Below are 21,345 nucleotides of genomic sequence, written 5' to 3'. Positions count from 1 at the left end.
GCCGTTCTCCCCCCTTCGCCCATCAGGGTGAATGGCGATAAATCGTCCAATTAATGAAAAACCAACTGCAGGAAAATTTATCGCCCAAAAGAGGATTGCTGCTTGTCCCTTCTGGCCTTTTAGCCTTTCGGGGTGGCAGGCTCGCTCACTCGTGGCGCAAAAAGAGTGTGAAGTACCGTACCGGGCGGTGGGCAGTGATGGAGAAGTTGCGAATGAACATTTTTGTCCGCATTGGAAAATGCTTACAATCGTTTGATTTACGACCGACGTGGCGTGGAATCTGTTTCAGGTAAAGTTTTTCTTAAAATGTGAAAGGTTTTTTGGGTTGGCGTTCTTTCGGCGGTTAACTTTCGAATTGTGTTAGTTGTTTGAGAAGGGAAAAAGGTGAAACATTAGCATCTAGTAAGTAAGTTCCATTTCCAGAAAAGGTGCAGATGTTTTAGGATTACTTTTCTTTTTGCTCCTCCAGTTCCATTATGCCAATCCAATTCCCAAACTGGATTTGAAGGATGAAAAATTTAGCTTTTTTGTTCGGAATGGGAAAATCAATTTCCTGATCCCTTCGTCCACGCCATGTATATGGCCATTTTCAACACCCACCAACAGCGTGTCCCCGTGACCAACGGGTGCATGTGTATTGTGTTCCATTCTCCATCTCATTCGCAATCTACACAACGTTCCGGGGAAAGCGTAATAGAACGTGTTGCTGCTTCGATTGACCAACCGACGACCCTTTTCCCATTCGTTCGCCGAAATGATGGATTAAGAGTACAACAAAAGGTAGCGTGCAAAGGGAAAGAACAGGGAAAAGCTACCGAGAGGTTTCTGGAAAGCCACACGAAAGCTTTATACGCTTGAAAAATAATCTCAAGAAAAACGGCTTGCTTTGTGGGGCACGAAACGTAACGTATACGACAGCAGCGTACGAAATAAGTTCCACATTACTTGTTCTTTTTCCGCAAATTTCGAGAACTTGTTGAAGCTTTAAAGAGGTTGCCTAACAAAATCTTTCTTTTTGCCACTTATTTCAACAAAGAATTACATGCTTTTCGCCAGCGTGTCCGCCTCGATACTAGATTTCCGCTTTCCCATTCGTTCGTATTGTTTTTGCTCTCATTTTCCGTTTTTGAATCCATTTCCTGATGCATGTCATGGTACGTGATTTATGTGCAATCGTAATCGAAATTGCCCTCACCCGATGTCATTTCTGTGTATGTGTATGTCGCGCTCGTGAGCATGATGAATTGTGCCACTGATTGTGAAGTTACACATCACTCACGTTTGGTGACTGTGGGCGCTAGAATTGGAGGAAGCTTGATGACCGGAACCCGGGGGGGGGGGGAAAGCTTATTCCTACACGACGATGCCAGATTGCGGAAGAAACGATCACATTTTTGGGTTCCTTTTTTCCCCTGGCAGGAGAATTTAGCAACAGGCAATAATGGAAGGACGTCTGTAAGTGTTTTACCGGGTAATTGAAGTGGTAATTGAGATAATTGAGCGTTTTGCTCCGTTTCCGGGTATTTGAGCGCACTTTTGGGTCGTGAATGGTCGGGTTTAATTCGAATTTGATTTTTCTTCAGCAATGAATAGAAAAAGGGGAATATTGTAGACTGAAAAGACGTTACCTCTATCTATCTATCAGCTCTGATTCTGCTTCTCAACTTCAATCGAATGTGAATGAGGTCTTTGCTTATCATGACTGTTTATTTTGACATTTGTCATCAACGTTTGCTACACACGTTAATGCTACATCTGTTCCTGTCAGATGTCAACATTTCTCATGCTCAACTTGTAGTTTAATATAATTATTCCTCTTCATCATAAGGGATCAATTAGGACGACAAGGTTCGTTCCAACTAAGCTGCAATTATTAACTCCGCTGCATCAGAGTTACTGCATGTCAAGTAGAAGAGCTCTGTTGACTGGCACTCTACTATCTCGTGGATGCACCGAAGCCTGCTGTAAAGTCCAAAAAGTCACACAAACTTCTGGCAGCGAATGTCAAACAACAAACACCCGTGCGCGCCCTGCAGCTCTGCAGTTCGTGATGCATCGTGACGCTACAGTGCTGCTTTTGTGGAAATTGAATTTTCATGCCCCCACAACCACACGTTTTACAAACTAGGCTCGGCAAACACATACCGCCATACCGACAGTGCGACAGCTTTTCACGCTAGAGAAATCCGTTTGGCCATCATCCTTCCCAATGCCATTCCATCCGTTTGGCGTGTTTTTCGGGAGGAAGGTTGGGGGAAATGCTTTAAAAGTTGTGCCTGAGTTAACGAAGATAAGAGCCGCTTGCTTGCGGTGCTTTTGTAAATAAATGGGGTGGTGGGAGGTTTTGCGCTGCCGTTGTTAGCATTAGCCCGCTCGAAAATGGCACGTTTTGGCAGTGGGGCGGCCGGCACAGAGCGCGCGCATTATTACTGCGAATCCAGCAGGCGAGCTTGATGAGGCTTGCGAGATGCATTAGAGCGCAAGAGCATCTGGGCACTAAGAGCGGGTGCGGCAGGCTGCTGTTATCGCTTGACGTTGCGGGCTAGGGTAAAGATTGGTTTCACAATTAAATCCACTGGAAATCCTGTAACAATGTGCTGGAAACATGAACTTCTACTGCAGGTGTAGTGTTACAAAATGCCTGCAGCGTCTGCAAATGCCCAGCAAATTTCCAAAGCTTATCGGTCTTATTGGATCGCTCTGTGATGGATCGAATTGTTCCACGGCCAGGCAAATGCTAGCCCACGTAGGGTCCGCCCTTCGTACTCTATTGCATTGTTGGATTGTTTTAAAATCAATTATGTGTCCGTAAAGTTCCGGCGCATCTCTGGTGCTTTTTCATTGCTTATCATCTTACTGCTAGCAATTCGATACAGCGACATGGTCGTACATCTCCCGGTTTGTTTGTGCTCTCTCTTCAATCCAGCTAAAACCTTCATTCCTCCCGTATGTTGGTTGCGTTGTTTAAAGTGAGCAAAGTGTGCGTCAAGTTGCATTAGAGCCTGTCCCACTTGCAGCTGGAAAAGACGTACACCACCAGGCCACAGGAATGGTACTCCCAAGTGTACGAGTTTGTTGGTGGTGCTATATTTACCGTACGTAGCAGCACCAGCAGCAGCAAGAGAAGGTACACTTTCTCCCAACTCCCTCGCCACCGTTTGAAAATTGGCCGGAAAATCTCATGTGAAAGATTTATTGCTCACACCGGCAGTAAAGCCGACCGCTCCACCGTCCCCAAATACCTTTAATGCACTGGGGACTCTGTGCGCTAAGTATTCCCGAAGCAACCACAGCTGCAGCGTGCGGGTACAAACAATAGAAAGCTTTCGGATCGAATTTACGTTCACTCGCTGTGTGTCTGTGGAGAAAATAGCATCCAATGTACGTCACCGTGGCTGCAACAACCGGTTAACTCCAGAGCGTCAGAAGTTTCGTATCTGAAGGCAAGTCCTGCTTCTGGCTCGTTATAGATCCACACCAGAAAGCGAGAGACCCGGCAATAACAATACAACAGGAAGTTACAAGTGCTCGAAGACGCTTCTCGAGAAGAACCACACTACACGCACTTCCCCGGCCTTGCAAACAATAACGAAGTCTCTTGTGGGACCGACTACTTCCACGGAATGGTGTAGGTACGGTACGATGCTTTCGACGACAATTTCTTTGGCATCGGTGCCTGAAACTTACTCCTTGGAGCTTGCTGCAAGTAAGAAACAACCGTGGGAAAACAGCCTTCCACTTAGTGTGGTGTGCGCGTCTTTCGATAGGCTCCGGAATAGGCGACATTTCGTGAAGGCAGCAACAGCAGCAGCAGCAGCAGCAACAGCAATGACATGGTTTCCCTTTTTCCCCAGACTGCTGTTGGTTGCTGGTGGTTTTTTACCGTGTCCTCGTTGTCTGTTGTGGATAAAATTTTACCAAAGCAATTTACCAACCTCAACAAGGCTGATGATGGCGGTGGTTGCATGCTGCTAAAGAACTCCGATCGAAAATCACATTATCACTGTGAAAGGCGTCCCGTTCTAATGTATTGCATTAAATTGTTTTGTGGGTAATAATTTACCAGCATCTTTATTGCTCGAAGCAAGACGTTAGTGTTGTCTTGATGCATGAAAGAAAGTGGCGAAGTTGCAGTGCATTTTTCGTTCTACCAAAAGGACTTATAGGTAATAGTATTTATAGCAAGGTTCGAATGAAATGAATCATTTTTGAGCTCAATAATTTAAAGATGCCATCACAGCTTTTACACTTTTCCAATGCGTACATAACACGCTTTTGAACTTCAATAGTTGATGTTTAAGAGATTATTTCATAGTGGCTCCCTCTATAAGAATCAAACGGTTCGACTATAGGTTTTAGATGCTTGCGTGCAAAAGTTTACTTTAAGCTTTCTCTATAAAATTGCCGATACAATCCGAAGGATCAGCGCCATGCACAATAGTAATTTATCCAGCTATATTGTATTAACTTAATGCCGACTTTCAGTTTGGCTATTGCAATTATTCCGTTGTCCATTACACACTACCAATCAAATCATTAAAACAAATGCCAAACACCTCCACTACTTGCGCTCTGATGGGTTGTTATCAGTAAAAATTAGACTCTTTTTATCGCCACATCACATCACAGCTCACCCTGAAATTTGTTAATTGGAATTGCCTTGTGATGCCATTGAATTCGACACGATTACCTTGTTGTTCCAGGGTTGTCCCATCGGTACTGAACTTCAACGATTGTTAACGCTTCAACAGAAGTAAAAGAGAAGAAAAACAGGTCTCTACCATTAAATGGCGAATATCACAATAATAATAACGAGTTTGTTTGGCTCATTCGGACTAAAACGAAAGACAAAAAATCACATCCAAAGCTTGCGCATAGTGATTGATGTTAGTGGTACTTTGTCGTGCTAGATTCTTTTTGTGCTGCCTAATTTCATGCTATTTGGCTGCTCATCAATTAGTATTTGATTTGTGTCTCTTTTTTTCAAATCCATCCATTAAAAAGCTGTCTATAAAGCACGCCAAAAAAGCAGACCGATAGCAAGTTAAAGTAACAAAAAAAAGCAACTATCATCATCGATATCGCACCACATGCTTTTCCTGATGGGAGCAAAGTGTTGGAGCGCCTTTTTTTTATTATGATTGTCACCCGTCCCCGTCGTCGTCATCGTGTCTTGGTGATCGTTTGCGTTCGTTAGCGCGATTTGAATAACGTTAACGAGAGCTTTTTCTGGACACAGGGGTACCCACCCCAACTTTGCCCACCTTCGTCACGAGCTTAGCAGCTTACCACACATATTGTGACTGGCCTGGCCAGGGGGACGTTTGTTTATAGATTTGGCTTGAAAATGGCTCCCCGGGCTTATGTGTTGGAGCTCTTTTTCATTCGTTTGGTCGTCGGGCAAGTCGTCTAGGGGGAGGACCAAGGGCGATGGAGGGATCTCCATTGTATGAACAGCTGTTTTGCCGTGGGGAGGGAGAGACGGTGGACCACGAATTTGACGGCCGTCGGAAATGGCCACGAACCGGTCTTGTCAGTGTTGTCCCGGGACGTAGTGAAGAAGCATCGCGTACCAACGCGCTCTTTCGCTCTTTCGTTCGCTTCCTGCGCGATCGCGTGCACTTTTGGAGATTCCAAAAGCGCGCTCGGGCTTTGGGGTTAGTGCTCGATGGGAACGTCTTCTGCCCGACGCCGTGGCAGTAGCATCGCAGTTCCTAACCGGCAGGCTACCGTGGGCAGTGTGGTGCGATGGTCGGTGGCAGGATTTCTGGTGACTTGTGCAATACTGGTGCTAGTGCTACCATGGCCCCTGCCCTACGAACAGCCGATCGAGCAGATCATGCAGGACCGTGCGCAACATCTGCTGGAACAGTGTGAAACGATCCGTGCGCTCGGCAATCTGACCACGCCGAATCCGCGCACGGCCCGGCCCAACTATCTGTACTTCAACTATTTCTACCAACCGCAGCACCAGCTACTGTGGTGTTCCATCAGCAAGGTTGCCTCCAGCAGCTGGATGTATCAGTTCAACCGGTGGGCGGGCGTGCCGCGCGCAAAGATCGACAGCGTGGCCCACGACATGAAGGGGCTGACGCGCATGTACTATCCCGTCCCGACACGTGCCGACGTGGAGCGGATGAAGCAGAACGTGGAACCACCGGTGGTGACGCGGTTTCTGCTCGTGCGTGATCCGTTCGATCGGTTCGTGAGCGCGTACGAAGATCTGATCGTTCGACCGCAGAGCGATAACTATCGCAACCTGCGGCGGTTCATCTTTCGGGAAGTTTATGGGGCGGATACACCCCCAGGCAGTAACAACGAGGTACGGACTAATGGTTTGGTTTATGAGCCCGCCGTGTTTTTGCATTTTTAGCGTGTAGTTGTTCGAAGTTCGAACCAATTAATCGATCGAAGTGGAAGGAGGTTAAAGCTACACACAAAATAGCTGACCGGTGTCCATTTCATCAACAACAACTTCCCGCTTGGTTCGTGGGTCATTACAACACACGGAACGCGGAACGGGGTGGTTTGGTGCAAAATGTACTGACGAATGTCTTTTATTCCATGTGGTGCGTGCGGTGTGTGGAACGTCCCCGTTTTGTATGTTTTTTCTGGATTTGATTTTTCCGTCCACTTTGGACAGAAGAATGACACCTCCGGTGACGACCAGCCCGTGCCGAGCTTTAGCGACTTCACCGAGTTCGTACTGCGGCGCCCGAACGTGCTGGATCCACACTGGAACACTTACTACAATCTGTGCGATCCCTGCTTTCTCGAGCCGACCGTCATCGTCAAGCTGGAAACGTACGATCGGGACGTGGCGCACATTCTCCGGCTGGCGAACGTGTCGAGCGACGCGGATAATTATGATAATGCTGCCGCCCAGTTCGAGGGATACCGGCTGAATGTTAATCATCATCGAGGCGGCCCCGGTGACAACGGTCGTGCACAACGGAATTCCACCTCCACGGTGGATCGACTGGCGGAACTGACGGAGGACCAGTTCGAGCGGCTGTACCGGCGGTACGAGCTAGATTTTCGATTGTTTCAGTACGACGCCAGTCATTACTTTGCACTGTACAGGACTGATTAAGAAGCGGCAGCATTAACGCCAGTCAGAAACTGTGATGTTTTTATGTGTGTGGTTAGCTTATCTGGTAGCTTTATCTTATTAGACTTTTCTGTGGAATAAATTAAACTGTGGACAAAAAAGCGGCCCCAGTCATTTACTATCTTGTACTTTATCAAATGGAGATTGTATCGGTGGTGGTGGTGTGGTCAGTGTTGTATGTTGCACGGTATGTTTCGCATGAATGTGTTAAACATCCATTATGTAGTGACTTCCTCCTCTTGTAAGTTTCAGCATGACAAACCCGTGCTTAGCCATCTATGAGAGCTATTCTTTTTCTTGACATGACTTGCCGGCTGTTCCGAGCCATGCTTTTAACACCTATTTTTGTCACAAATACTTGGTTATGAATCTGTCTAATTTGTAGCTGAAAGTAGCTCAAAAGCCTTGTTGAGCGAATTAAACTCACAACGTATCGTATGTTACACACAGCTCTCTGGCACGGACCTATGGAGCAACTTACTCTATTGCGGACCAAAGTAATGAATCTGTAACTCTGGCAATTTTCTCTTCCCTTTCTAGTACAGTCAACTGTACGTCATAAATGCTCCTCTCCAGTAAACAATAAATAAACTTTGCTTAATGATTCTTGTTTGTAGCGTTTTAAGAAATGAAACATCAACCCACTCCTCAGCTTCTCTCGTAACTATGCAGACAAAGAATGAAACTCAAAAAGCAATTGAAGTAAGAGAGAAAAAAGGCGCAGGAAAAACACTTTCCGTTGGCAAAGTTTTTCAAGCGCTCCGATTATCAAGGCCCAGTGTTTAGCTTTCCTTTGTACTTCGCCTGAAACACGGCACTCATTCACTGTGTCGCTCGCTATTGTTCCGACCGGGAACTTGAGAATCGTTTCCATGCATGACAATCACCAGCCAGCCTGTATCAGCACATCCGCGTCCTTGGAAGGCAGGAAGGAAACATCGCTGGCGTTCAGACGCAGGTTGGTTGCCTTTGCACAAATCCCTTGAAATGCAAATTGGTGCGGAAAAATTGTCAAAGCGCCCGCCCCGTTCCTATCGGAAGACGTAGACCAAGTGCCTGGCGGAGATTGTTGGGTACGGTAAGGTGTGGTTCATTTCAAATATGGAAGGGATTTGCAAATATGAGACGGATTAGTCGCAGACCGGCATTCAGGCACGGCAGCACGGTTCGGCTCGTAACCCTTGAAGTATTTGCATACAAATTTACGCTACGAAACGTTCCATGTAGCATAAAAATGTATAGAAATTGTAAAAAAGGAACACAAATCGTTAATATTGAGAGCTTAAAGCATTCAAAAATATCAAAACATTCATTGTTTAACCGGTTTTGTGATCAATAATATGTAAGATCCACCACCGTAAACATCCTACACATTATGATATACGGCGTCATTAATATTCCTTTCGGCAAGACTATTCAAATGCTTCCCGCAACTGTCAAATCTTCTACAACTCCATTGCATTATGTATTTGTGGTGGTATAATAATTTCCATTCATCTTTGAACCGGCGGCGGCGGCAGAGTCAAGCATCCAACTTCCAGCTGCCGATTATGCAAATGCTTCTTCTTCTCGCACGTTCGTTAAACAAAACCGGCAGCGATAATTGAAGGTCCAACGATGCGATAAAGCAATAGCAAACACTTCCCAGCATCTTTTGGGAGAGCATTGATTAAGCGTTATTGCTTTCTGTGTTGACGTAGTAAATGATGTTCCCTACCTATGAGAAGGCTAAAACAAAAACTCATCACTCACATTGGCTGTCTTTGCGGTCTTTTTGGTGCAATTTCAGTTATTCACTTCAAAGCTGCTCGTACAGCATGCCGGTATGGAGAAATGCATTGCTACGCTAAGCCGGAATGAATGTAGCAGTCAGCTGGAATTCAGTAATGCATGGAATTTGCACATGGAATATGCACGTTACAGCAAACCAGAGCAAAATCCATCATCTCATCGTCGTTTAGTTAAACATCCACACACCTCCGTGTAGCATAGTTTTGTGATGCATGTAGTATTCTGGCTGGCTGACCAGGTTCGTTTGGAAACAGTTGTCCGAAGCCATTGGTTAGTCGGTTGATAACTTTCATAGCTGCAGGAGCTGCTATCCGTCCATCCGTACGGGGTGGGACTGCAGGAGCGTGAATAGTTTCCATTTGTTTGGTTTGGTACGACGAAATAAACAACCGTCCGAGCGCATCCCGGGATGATGCACCTTTGCACCTTTGAACGAGCAGCGTTGGCGATGTGATTTTATTATGTCATGATGGTCGCGAAAATGTGGGAAAACCATTTTCAACAAAGTTCTTGCGCATGAGTTGTTGGAAAGGGAACATTCTTCATCCTTCACCGTGATGATGTGGCAGCGGTAGGGGAGAGAGTTTCACCTACTGTTTCCATTGTGTTGACCCTTGCCATGTAGTTGTATGGAGCTGGATGCCTGGTTTGAGATCAAATAGATTTCGTTAAGTAAGTTACAGTAATAAATATAATAATATTTCCCAATATCAATTAAAAAAAGGAAACAAATAAAGAACAAACAATTTGTTGTACCCTTTCTACACAAACCCTCGTTTGCACTCTCGATAGAAGTGGGAAAACATACAACGACCTGGAAAAATGCGCCATTGCTCACGGCGAATTCCCCTGAAAGCCGGTTGCCTTGCCGTCCTTCATCGATGCAATCAATTTTTGTCCTTTTCGATGCTTCCACCGATGGTCGGTTGCGCGGGCATCATCAAGCTTGAAAAGTTGACAATTGAATTCAAACTACCACACGGCATACAGCACCGGTACGGGCCTGTTTGTTTCTTCTCGTTTTACTTTTCCCCTCTGGCGTTGAATGGCACAGGGGCATATCGGCTCTCCGAATGGAGCTATGATCACTTTGCAAAAGCTGTTTTTTTTTAAACTTTGCTAAAGCATTGGACACAGTTTTATGTGATGGTTGTTGCGGGCAGATTGAGTGAGTGAAAACGGCAAAAGCAACAGCCAAGCCGATGAATTCGGCACGGGACGTAAAATGACTACTGTGTAAAGAAAGAAGACGACCAAAAAAGATAGAACAGTTGTTCATTTCCCTGTCCCCAGTTGTTGTGGTGTTTGTTTTTTCTTTCCTGATCCGATTGATGTCGTTCGTTTCCATGTTTTACTTGTCTAACAACGTTGGCCAAACGATCGAAGCTGTTCAAGGACGGTTTGCTTTTTTTTGCAGTGTTTGTTTTATAATGACATTTCTGACGGAATTCTTTAAAAATAACACGCAAGCATCATTGGTCGTTTGACTTTATTTCTTGAATGGAATGGATGTGAGCTTTTTGTGTTAATTTGTAGTATTCTGTATCGTGTTTAGTCCAAGTCGACATTTCGTGCTAGTTTTAGAACAACATTAGGAAAGTTGTTGTGAAGTTATCACCGTATCAAAGTTTGCAGGTGACATCTCTGATGTGTCGTTTCAGGCTAGAACCATTTGACTCATAACAATCCTACACAGCACGCTACAACTTTGATTTGAAATAAGTTTTCTGTCACGCTTTTACGTGTAAAACGCGGCGCTCCATTAAAAATAGAACAAAAACACACACACACACACATCATCATCAGCAGCTCCGGGGCGGGCGTTGGATGTCTGTGGTCTATTATTACGATCAGCAATTTCAACCGATGACAGCTAATCATGGCGTGTTGGCAAAGTTATCTCGAACCAGTTCTCGAGTGCTCGGGGACCGGGGGCCGTTGATGTTGTGCCCCATCCAACGCAACAATCCAACAATGACCCGAATGTTCATGTGACTCAAATACGCTTCGGTTCACCATTTAATCGTTCCACATGGGTGAAGCTTTTCCGTTTGCTGCGTTCTTGATACAAAAGACCCCCCCCCCCTCGTTCGTTTGTGTGTGCTGTTACATAGAATAGAAAACACCTTTCAACGGGGGTGTGAAAGTGAAGAAATGTTGCACCAACCATTTCTTATCATTACGTTCGCGAACTTTCACACAACGCACAACTGTGTGTGTGTGTGTGTGTGTGTGTGTGTGTGTGTGTGTGTGTGTGTGACGAGCTGAAAAACGATCGTCAAGTGGATAACGAGCACCACGATGGTTGGGCTCCCTGCTGTTGAACGGAAGTCGAAACAGTTGGTGTTTGTGTATTTTTTATTGCTGCGCATTTATAACTCCGCCTGAAGTTGTGTTATATAAAGTGCTTGTTCGCTTGATATCAATGTGTCACACAGGTTTGGAGACATAGAACATTTTTGAGTTCTCTGGAAGCTTCCCAACCTGTAAGTGACAGGGTTTGTGTGTCAAGACACTCTGTTGCGCTTGTTTGTAGTTTTACTATGATGAAGCGCTCGTTAGAATTAAGTGGTTGATATAGCTTAAACAGTATTAATTGTCTCAGTATCTGTTGCAGATGTCGTAAAGCACCCATGAACCTCACCAAAGTAACCGTCAAAGGGGGAGACTATTGATTTGCAGCTTAATGATATGAATGATTAATTAACAGCGCTAATGAAAATTTTGATTAGCAATGTCTAAGAAACATGCTTCATCTTGACTCATTTGTTAGTTTTGACATGCGATGAAGGAATATTAAAACTTTAACATGAATGGCTTTATTTAACCGGGAGTACTTCGTCTAACTCTACACGTCTACAATACTTAAAATAATACTTATCATCATAAAGCGAAACTTTTAATCAACCAGCAACCGTGCTCTGCATTAACAACATCCCATTTCGGAAATTGTAAAACTCATAAAGAATGTAAATTGAATCTTACCACCTTAGCAAAATGGATTGTCCTCCTTACGATGGTGGACGGCGCCGTCGTCATAAAGAAAATCGATTTCCGTTCCGCGCTAGATTTCTGCTGCTCCTTCTGGTGAGCCTTTGGGGGCTTCAACAATGCCAGACGGGATTTTTCATCCCATTTAATTATTCAGCTTACGTTTAAGCACAAGTGTGGTCCTTCCGGTGAACATTTGGATGCAAATGAGTTACCTTGTTGAGATGTTCGATCGAATTGATCGTTCAACCAGTATTGATCATGGCTGAAGTTTTCCATACGAAACGATAGATTCTTTAGGTCTGCGGACAAATCTGCTCACACACTCTTCTCTATGGTAGGCAAAAACAAAGTTTATGCTAAGAATCGATTCGCTCTCTGCTTTGTTTTGCGCTAGTGGGTTTTGTTGAGGTAATGATGCGTTCAAAAGCTGCCCATTTCTCGCTATACTCGCTGTAATCTGAGAAATGAGTAACGTATTGATTACAAACTACTCGTGTATTCGCAATGTGACTACACCAACTGTGGCAGTACATTTCGCTTCATCATCATCATCAACCTCCCCCACCGTCGCAAGGAAAAATGGTGATGATATGCCTTTTTTCCTGGGTGTGTGCTGTGGTGTACCAGTGTAGTTCATTTGTTTCGCACAGGGAGATCTCCTACGTTAGCTGCCTAATGAGGTGTGAAGTTAAAGTATTATTACCATTCCAACCAGCCATTGCTCGTCAAATATCGAGCGGTTAGCACAAGCTGTGCTTTGATCCAAGAACGAGGGATCAAATAGCACAATAGATGGGGGATATTTGTACTTATGCAATTACCGCACGCTTTGGCTACCGGTTTCGGATACGACGAGGAGATGGTGTTGATCGATAATCAATTTCATTTTTAATATCCCTTATCTGGATTTGTGCATTAAAGCACCTTTACACTACCGTGCACGTGCAAAAGTGTTCTTTTTTTGCGATATTGTGTTACAACCATAACGGCACCTGGCTGCGCATAATAACCTTCTACTGGCTCAAATTGTTTCCCAGCAAGAAGCAACGGAAACTTGCGTAAACGGTTCGATTCTAAGTGCTGGTTCATGCTAGTATGGAATCACGTTTCTGTCCCAAAAAGAGGGTAATTGAAATTTGATAGCGCTATTTTACCACATGCATCATGGAAGAAGCTTTCTTCTTGTGCTTGTTGTTGTTATTGTGTCGAAGCTTGAATTTCGAGGATGGTTTGCGTTTATTAAATTCCCTATCGGGTCGATTTACATTATTGTTATGGTGGCGAATAGGAAAAACAATCACATAAACTTCCCATGCAAAACTGACCTAGGGTCGAATGTGTTATTTGGGTTACTTGCAACGATAAGCGGACGTTCGTTCGCGATTGTACCGAGCGATAACAGAAAGAAGTGCATTGAGAATATTTCTTTTGCCACATTTTTGTGTCATTGTGTAAGCTAACGTGTTTTGTTGCTGCTGGGTTCGCTTTATCAAAAATACCTTCAATCAATTCTAGATTCTGTGCCACTTATATGGCGAATGTCGACTATGTCGACGTTGACCTTTGCAGAATCAATACTTATCGTCAAAGTACACATCGTAGGCGATCCTTTCAGGCACGATGTTAAAAGAACATTTCTCATCAAACAGGGATTACATCTTTTATGTGACACGTTGCTATAGGACTTCATTTAATTGCTCATCGTTCGATGAGCAACGTATGAGGGCGGCATTTCCAACATTCACCTACGTTTCCAATTGAAAAGACGATGATTAAGAAGACTTGGTAGTACAGGATGCAATATTTTCGAAAGCATTATTACTTCCTGCGGTCTTTCCGCAGATAAAATGTCCCACGTTTCCATCAATTCAGCTTAAAATCTAGCCTCGAATATAATGACATTCCATGCGAAATTCTCGAGAACTGTTTGCCCAGCGCTTGTTTGTTACATGAAATCTAATTTCAATCGTCCTCGGTAAAATCATTCACATCGGACAGTCTTCTTTCTCTGGGCTGTGCCTTGTATGGAATGTTTTTGATCGACGTGGCAAAAAAAAAATCACTCCGCATCGTCCGCACGTGAATCTAATAAAATATTCAAATGAGATCCCTTCAGTTTGTCCCTGTCTGATAGAAAGTGCTTTCTTCGTTCGTTTTTTTGTATGTGCGGCTCATCTCGTCACGATCGAACCGTTCCCAAAATCATGCTTTAGGAAGGTTAGATAATCGAGTAGCTTTACAGGCTGTCGGTACAATTTGTGCCTAAATGAGATGACAAATTGGCGCCTTCGGGTAGGGGCTGGTTGATAATTTTCTTCTGGGTTGTACGAACTCAGTAAGTACAGAAGCGCCAACTCGATGTAACGAACAAGTAAAATAAACATAATAAGTAGAAGGAAAAGGGAAAATTACACCTAATTTCAGTTCCCTGTGATGAGATGTCAGCATCTATGCACTCAATTTAGCAGCCCATATATGCCCGGGGAACCGTTGCTTAACCACAACTCGCAGTCTGATTCTAACCGATATTCTTGTGTGAGCAAAAAAAAGGTAAAACACGCTCAGGTTAACTTCATTTCCAGTTTGAAATTTCACCATGCACTAGTGTAGAAAAAGGTCGCACGAGGACTGTTGGAGTTGGAGTTGGAGTTCTGTGCAGATGAGACGAGAAGGCGAACCCCGAACGTTGACATCTGTTCACGCTGAATGAAGGTAATGAAATATGTGTATGCCCTTGGTGACAACCAACAGGTGCGCACCACCACACCATTAGACGTTCTTGCCATCGAGTGTATCCCTCTGTGTCTTCCCGTGCCCACCGTACGCTGGGCGGAAAAGAGCGTATCCCTTCAGCGGCAGCTTAGTTCGTTAAGGTGCCGTCGAATTATGCTGACGATGGTATCTGCGAAAATCCGAAGCGTCAGTCAGAACTGCACGCCGTGTGTTAGTGTGGAGCTCAATGTTTGAGGTTAGGGTCGTGCTTCTCAAACACGTATCTTGTCGTATTGCTTCATAAGCCCTCTCGCCCAAGCTCTTACAGCTACCTGGTAAAGTCAAGAAGTTGGCAGTTTCGGAAGGGAAAGAGACCAAAACACGTAACGGCAGTGCCCATAGTAATCCATCAGAATTTTGGAAACCGACGGTAGCATCCGCTCCAGCATTACCTGCTAACGACGCGCAGCACCTTTAAAAGCCCCGAGGCGTACAAGGATAAAAGGAAAACATTAAAGATACTGACGGGGGTTGCAAACGATATCAATCTCTCGTGTACTGGGTGTGTCCCACTCCATATGCAGTATCCTTGTATGAGGGGGTTAGGTTGCCAACCGATGGATTTATTTCTTCCAACATATCTGCTTTATCAGTATTTCTAGTAGCGGTAATTGGTTCTATGGAATTGGTTTTATATCTACAAAGAGCAGACTTGTTCCAGTAAGCTATGTATGTGTTTAGCTTCGTTAAGGATCTTTGCTTACGGTAGATTTGCTGTAACTATCAGGTTACCGCATCGCAAAGATGTCACCACCGGAGCAGTTGAAGATTGCCGATGGGTTAAATTCTTCGCCAAACTTCAAAAGATCTTCATCATTGCCTATAAATCTCAAAACAACAGTTTATCTGAAGTCATACTTCAAAAAACCCCAACAACATCGCGGTGAAACACTCCGTTGAATATGAAGGTTTTTGTGGGAAACCGGAAAGCTCATCAGGTACAGCCTCCTTCCTACTCGTTTCTCTGTGCAAATCTACTCCAAGGTCTCCCGCCTGGCAAGCGGATTTGAAGCACCCTCCTCCGAACCGTCTGTCTCTCTGTCTGGGGTTGGTGTCCCTCGCTCCCGTACCGTAAGTTAATTGAGATATTTTGCCAACAATTTGAAACCTTCTAAAATTTCTTCCCAGCACCATACTGCCAGGGGAAAGTGGGCAAGCAGCACACAATTCAACCACGTCGACGTGAAAATGTGAAATGGATGGTTCACAACCTGCTGCTCCGAGGCATACGCTGCTCACTGTTGGTGGTGAACTGGAAGCGAAATGGAACAAATTTTTCATCCACCGGAACTTTAATTAAAATATCTTTTTGCCTACCGTGTGGTGCCCCCCGGAATAGATCCTTCCGATTCCGGCGACGATCCCCAGGCTTCTTTTTTGCTTTGCGATATTATCTTTACGCCAACTTCCTGCTGCCACAAACCGGTACACAACCACACACACTCACACACACTAGTCTGTAATGCAAGTTTCAAATGCTACCCGAGTAATCATTTCCATTTTGACTCGAATGCCCGCGAATTCCACTGTTCCCATGCAAATGGTGCCGGGAATTGCAAAATAAACCCTGCGAGAGACATTCGCAACTTTTGCACCAGAAATCCTCCCCCAGGGGGTGGAAGGTTCTGTGTGACGCTCTACTCCTGACCTAGGTACAACGAACCAATGGCAATGGTCGACGCCCGCACCGGAAGTCGTACACTCATATTTCTGCGAAGATTATCTAGTGAAAAAACAGCTTCCCGTGGTTGAGTTTTCTTTTTCGTCCTCAGCTGGCAGGACTCCTATTTCCTGCAGTCTCTTGTCGCCGTGTGTTAAAAAATAGCCGCGGCAGGGATTCATTTACAGGAGCGGGAGTGTACTGGTACATTCTTTATCGACTTACCGTGCTTCGTTTGCGTTGTAAATCGTGTGTGAAATTATAACAGGAAAGGCAACAGAGAGTTCTGGCACAGTGTGGTTAAGTAAAACGGAGCTATGGGGATTGAACAAACAGAAACATATAGCGTGAGGGGTTTTTGAATTTTAAAGCCAACACAATAAATGAATGCTTCAATTTGCAAACATATGCTAGCAATGAATCCATTTAAAAGCTTTGTTATTATTCTAATATCCCATTTCCAATAATGCATTTAATTATTTCAAATTATTCTACATATCTACACGGCAAATCTTGCCTAACGCCTAAAAGTATGCACTGATGTTCTTTAAAAAAATCGGTAAGCATACCTTTAGGCGTTTCAAACCTTTAAACCAAAGAGGGCAATTACCGATATTTTGGAATATTTTGGCCCTCAAATTTGGGCTTATAAATGATTTAACAATTATAACCGCACTATAATTATAAAATTACCCTTAATCTTGAATTGAGCCCCATTTTAAAATGATTCGCTAATCCTCGAGAGTTTCATTGCGACGGTTAATTTTACCTCTTCCCCTAAAAACGTTTACGACATTTTGTGGCACCAATTGCATTCATGTAGTTAAATAAAATGGACTCCCGGAAAGCTCATTTGCAATCGTGCACCCGATGCGACCGATCCGTGCGGCAAAAGGGCTTCATTTAATTTAGTAACCACAACTGCAATTACTACAGTTTCATTGCTGTCGTTTCACTATTAAAGTGGGACTGGGAGTAGCTGGACAATGCGGGAATCGAGTAGCTCGCCCTTAATCCCTGCACTTATCCTTCGCCCCTCGCGTTCGTTTTCATCAGGCCTGTTCGTGTTACATTTTCATCTCATTTCTTTTTTTTTTGTGCTGCTAGCTTTCCCTTATCCACGCCTGACGCCTCTCAACTCATACCATTAAAGTCAGCTTAGTTTTCTCCAGCTTCCGCTTCCCATTTAGTTCGCATTTAATCCTTTATCTCGCCGGTTTCTTCTTGAAGTCAACGTCAGTGATGCCCATTAGCACGCGGGCGGGGCCAGCACTAGGTAACGAGCTGACAAACAGTGCTTCTTTACCGACGTGAAACAAAACCATTGCTCCGTTGTGGGGCGATGGAAAGGGCTGGGCTGTACGTGCACCAAAAACTACATCTCGAGCGAACGATAAAAATGTGCAAGACATCCATCAGCTTGGGATCAGCTGCTGCTAACAGCAAGCGGGTAGGATGGGCTTCCGTTTTCCGCTCGGTGTAGGTGTAGGAAAGAAGGACAGCTTTTCATTTCCAGATGTACACAAAGTTGGTGTTGAGTGGTTGACGACTGAACCGAAAAAGAAAGCAAACCTTAAGGGCGTTAAACATTAATTTGTCAGAAAATCAGTGCCAGCTTCAGAATGAGTTTTATTCGCCAGCAAACGATCGCTCACTTCTATAGAAAAGGGTCTTGATTTGTTATAGAACTAATTGATGGTTGATCGTACGTTGTACAGTTTGCTATTGAAGTTGATTATTAAATTGTTTTAAATCACTTAAGCTCAGCAGCTGCAGCTATAATATAAATAGCTTTTCTAATAGCTCATCAACACTCTTCATTTGGAAACCGTATTGTGCAGTACTTCCGTTAAACATGGCCAGGAAAAAAGGAAATATCCCCCAAACCATTACAGATGCCACGGAAGAAAAAACGGAAACATCCTTAATGACAGAAAACCAAGAGCGAAAAGTGCAACAGGATATGACGTTGCAGAAAACTGGGACGAACCATTGTTTATTGGTACTCAGACAGGGTGATTGAACGAAAGCTTCGCAGCAGAGATATCATTCAAATGTTCTATTTTTTGCACACTGTAAAAAAAAACAATCCAACAAAGGTTGTTAGCGAAAGCGGAAAAAGACAAAACATCGAAGGAAGGAAAAGCCAGCCAGCAGCATTAACAATGTTTATTTGTGCGCTTGTGAAAAGCTACCCCGGCGAAAGGACGCTGCGCTGGGAAGGCAAAACTTTCCACCGGCTAGAAAGCTAGCACCAGAAGCATGTGCAAGGCATCGAAAACATAAATTGGATTTGCGCTTTTTCGCACCACCAGAGGAAGAGCTAGCAGAAAATAAACTTAACAAAAACAACTGGAAGAAACAATTCCTTCAAACCCGCCCTGATCTCCTCCAAAAACAACTTCACCGTTAACGAGGATGTTTCCGCTTGGGTTTTTGTTTTATATTTCGGGGAGGAGGTATTTTGGGGTGAATTTCTCCAGTTGCAGCATAGTAATTCCCAGTAAAGCGAAAGGAGCATGGTGACGGTTGAACCAACTGATTTGTTGCCAAATGTATTGTTTCATCTCGTCTCTCTCTCTCGAGAGAGACGAAACAACACCCCTCCGGAAACATCTGTATCTCTGTGAGGCTCCTTAATGTTTTGTTTTTAGTTATCGTGTCTCGCCGGGCATTGTTTGTTCTTTGGCAAATCTTTCCCTATAACAACTTGAATTGAACTTTCTAGGTTGGCGTTCGTCGATGTTTCTCTGCTTTGCGGATGAAGAAATTCAAATTTTTTGGTATTCCTTTTCTTGATCAATGATGCTGTTTCTTTGGTCGAGAAAATGGCACGAAGAGGGGAATGTTCGGTTGACTGTTTTTAGCGACTTTTCATGTCGTTCGTGCTGAGTTTCTGTGAATATAACCAAGTACAGCTGCGAGTAAGAAGGTTTATGCTGGGATTACTTTTTTTAAATAAAGGATATTTTGAAATCTCATCGCTAGTCCAGGCTTTTCTCCATCAGACCACAGTCATGTGTTTAATTTTCATTCTCTAAGCAATTACAGAAAAACAACTTCCTTCTCTTTGTTTTCTACTGCTGCCACTACAGAATACTACAACAGTAACTTAAATTAAAAACATTCCATTGTGCTGCGGTCTGATTCAGGAAGGAAAGCAGCTTGTTGCTTGTTCGTCGGTGCTGGTTCGGAAAATTATGATAATTGCGTGACTTTTCCCGTTTTCATTTGTTGCCTGACGTTGTGAACCTTGTGGCAAAATGGATAGAGCCTGTAGGGTATTTTTAATTGTTTTAATTCAGTCACGTTTTCCGCCGGTTGTGAGCTTCACCTTCTTACGGATGAATATTCACATTTTAAGTAAAGAAAATATGAACTTTTCATTGAACTTTTCTTGTATTTTTGTGGAATATTTTCATCCGTCTGATGTGATGGAAACAAAGTATTAATAAGTAACATTAATAATTTGTGCTTGCATGGATTTCCATACAAATCATCTAATCTTGCCATTAATGCTCGAAGCTCCTCAGAGTTGCGTCCTTGTTCCTGTGCACACACAACATGATCTCGACGACCGGCCACACGGTCGTTGATGATGATGCTCCTTACGATGGTGGTAGCAAGTTTGCATAGGACCACAAGCAAATAGACGTTTCCCGAAAAGTGTAGCCCATGAAAACGTACCAGGAACACAGGCGAGCCATGCGGATGGCGCGGATCCATCCGGTACACAATGAGTCGGAAAAACAAACCCACCGGACGGGACCGGTGGAAAAATACACCCACACACAAAGCTCCACCGGAAAGGGGACGTTGAAAATGAAGGGAAAACAACTGCGGTCACACCTATTTTGTGCCGGGGCAAGATAAAACTTTGTCCTTTTCGACGGGATGGCGAGAGATTCCCTCCCTCCCTGCTCCCCACGCTCGGGCAAACCGGGTGAGAATTGTTTTGCGCCCGTTCGCCCACTTAAGCTAGCGATACCACCCCGGTCGCTGCCGCCTGATGATGAAGGTGGTAATAGTGTCCGTTTTCGGTGGGTGGGTGGGCAAAGCACAAAAAAGGGACGGAAATGTTGCAAACCCCACACTCCACGCCACCAATCTACAGCAAAGGCAAACAACCGGGTTTAGCAAATGGTTTACCCTCTCCCCACCACCTGAGATGGCGAGAGAACAGCGTTTGTGTTTGCGAAAGCTGTTTGCGTGAGTCCCTCTCGGTGAATCAAAAGTAATTAAAAGGGGTAGACGGGGCGTCCTTTTACTTTAGTGTCCTCGCCCGGCAAACCATCTGGAACGCGCGGGGCGTATCGCGTTCGACCGATCTGTGGAAACCCTTGCCCGATGGGGGTTTGCGTTCGAGCCCTTGACCGCAAACGTGCGAACGGATTTATGCTGTCCGATTCAGAGCACTAACATCGTGGCTAGAAACGGTTGGAGCAGTTTCAATGGAATGGAATGTCTGTTTCTCCGGTAGTTGGTAAGATTATAAACGGATCATGCGTTCGAATGTGTCATGTTTCATACTTCGCAGTTTCATCGTTTTCCGGCAGATGACGCCACTAGACATAAGTGCCTATTGAATTTTATTTAAAGAGGCAAAGGTTTAGTAAACCTTGTATGTTCATTCTTTTTTACTCACTTTAAGGTTGTGAAACTGGATAGAAAGTTGGCTCCCAAAACTGTCCTTCGTTTGCCACTGTTTGGCCAATTACGAAGAGGTTTAAATCATTTTTCGAACAATTAAATCAGAGCGAGTTGATTTTACGACCATTCACCGCCACCGCCAGCAAATTATGCTTCCGTTTGCGAAAAACTTTGTCTCTATTCGAAAACTTCCTACGCCACCGTGGACGGACAAACATGCCGCATGAAAATGCGGATGCGGCATGGTAAACATTCATCCATTTATCATTCCACTAGCTCTCTCTCTCTCTCTCTCTCTCTCTGTGGCTGTGGAACTAAAGTGTTAAATACTGGCTGGAGAGTGAAGCTGAAGTTTATAGGATTTTTA

General features: G+C 44.3%; 2 protein-coding genes across 7 annotated transcripts in view; both read left to right on the top strand.

The window, feature by feature from the left end:
- Positions 1-21,345, top strand: part of LOC121600254 (calcium-transporting ATPase type 2C member 1) — a 51,830-nt gene that overhangs the window by 17,781 nt on the left and 12,704 nt on the right. The gene's annotated exons all lie outside the window — the stretch shown is intronic.
- On the top strand, positions 5,518-7,230 carry LOC121600263 (carbohydrate sulfotransferase 11-like). 2 transcript variants are annotated; one of them, XM_041928706.1, is made up of 2 exons: positions 5,518-6,322; positions 6,647-7,230. In XM_041928706.1, the coding sequence occupies exons 1-2, from the start codon at positions 5,669-5,671 to the stop codon at positions 7,091-7,093; spliced, it is 1,101 nt and encodes a 366-aa protein (XP_041784640.1). In that variant the 5' UTR covers positions 5,518-5,668; the 3' UTR covers positions 7,094-7,230. The 2 variants fall into 2 exon arrangements, with proteins under 2 accessions (XP_041784640.1, XP_041784639.1); XM_041928705.1 differs by having other exon boundaries at positions 5,521-6,322; positions 6,644-7,230.

This window comes from Anopheles merus, chromosome 3L (genome assembly GCF_017562075.2).
Source record: "Anopheles merus strain MAF chromosome 3L, AmerM5.1, whole genome shotgun sequence".
Taxonomy (NCBI): Eukaryota; Metazoa; Arthropoda; class Insecta; order Diptera; family Culicidae; genus Anopheles; species Anopheles merus.
The sequence above is the reverse complement of the archived record's forward strand: the minus strand, read 5'-3'. Positions and strand labels throughout refer to the sequence as shown.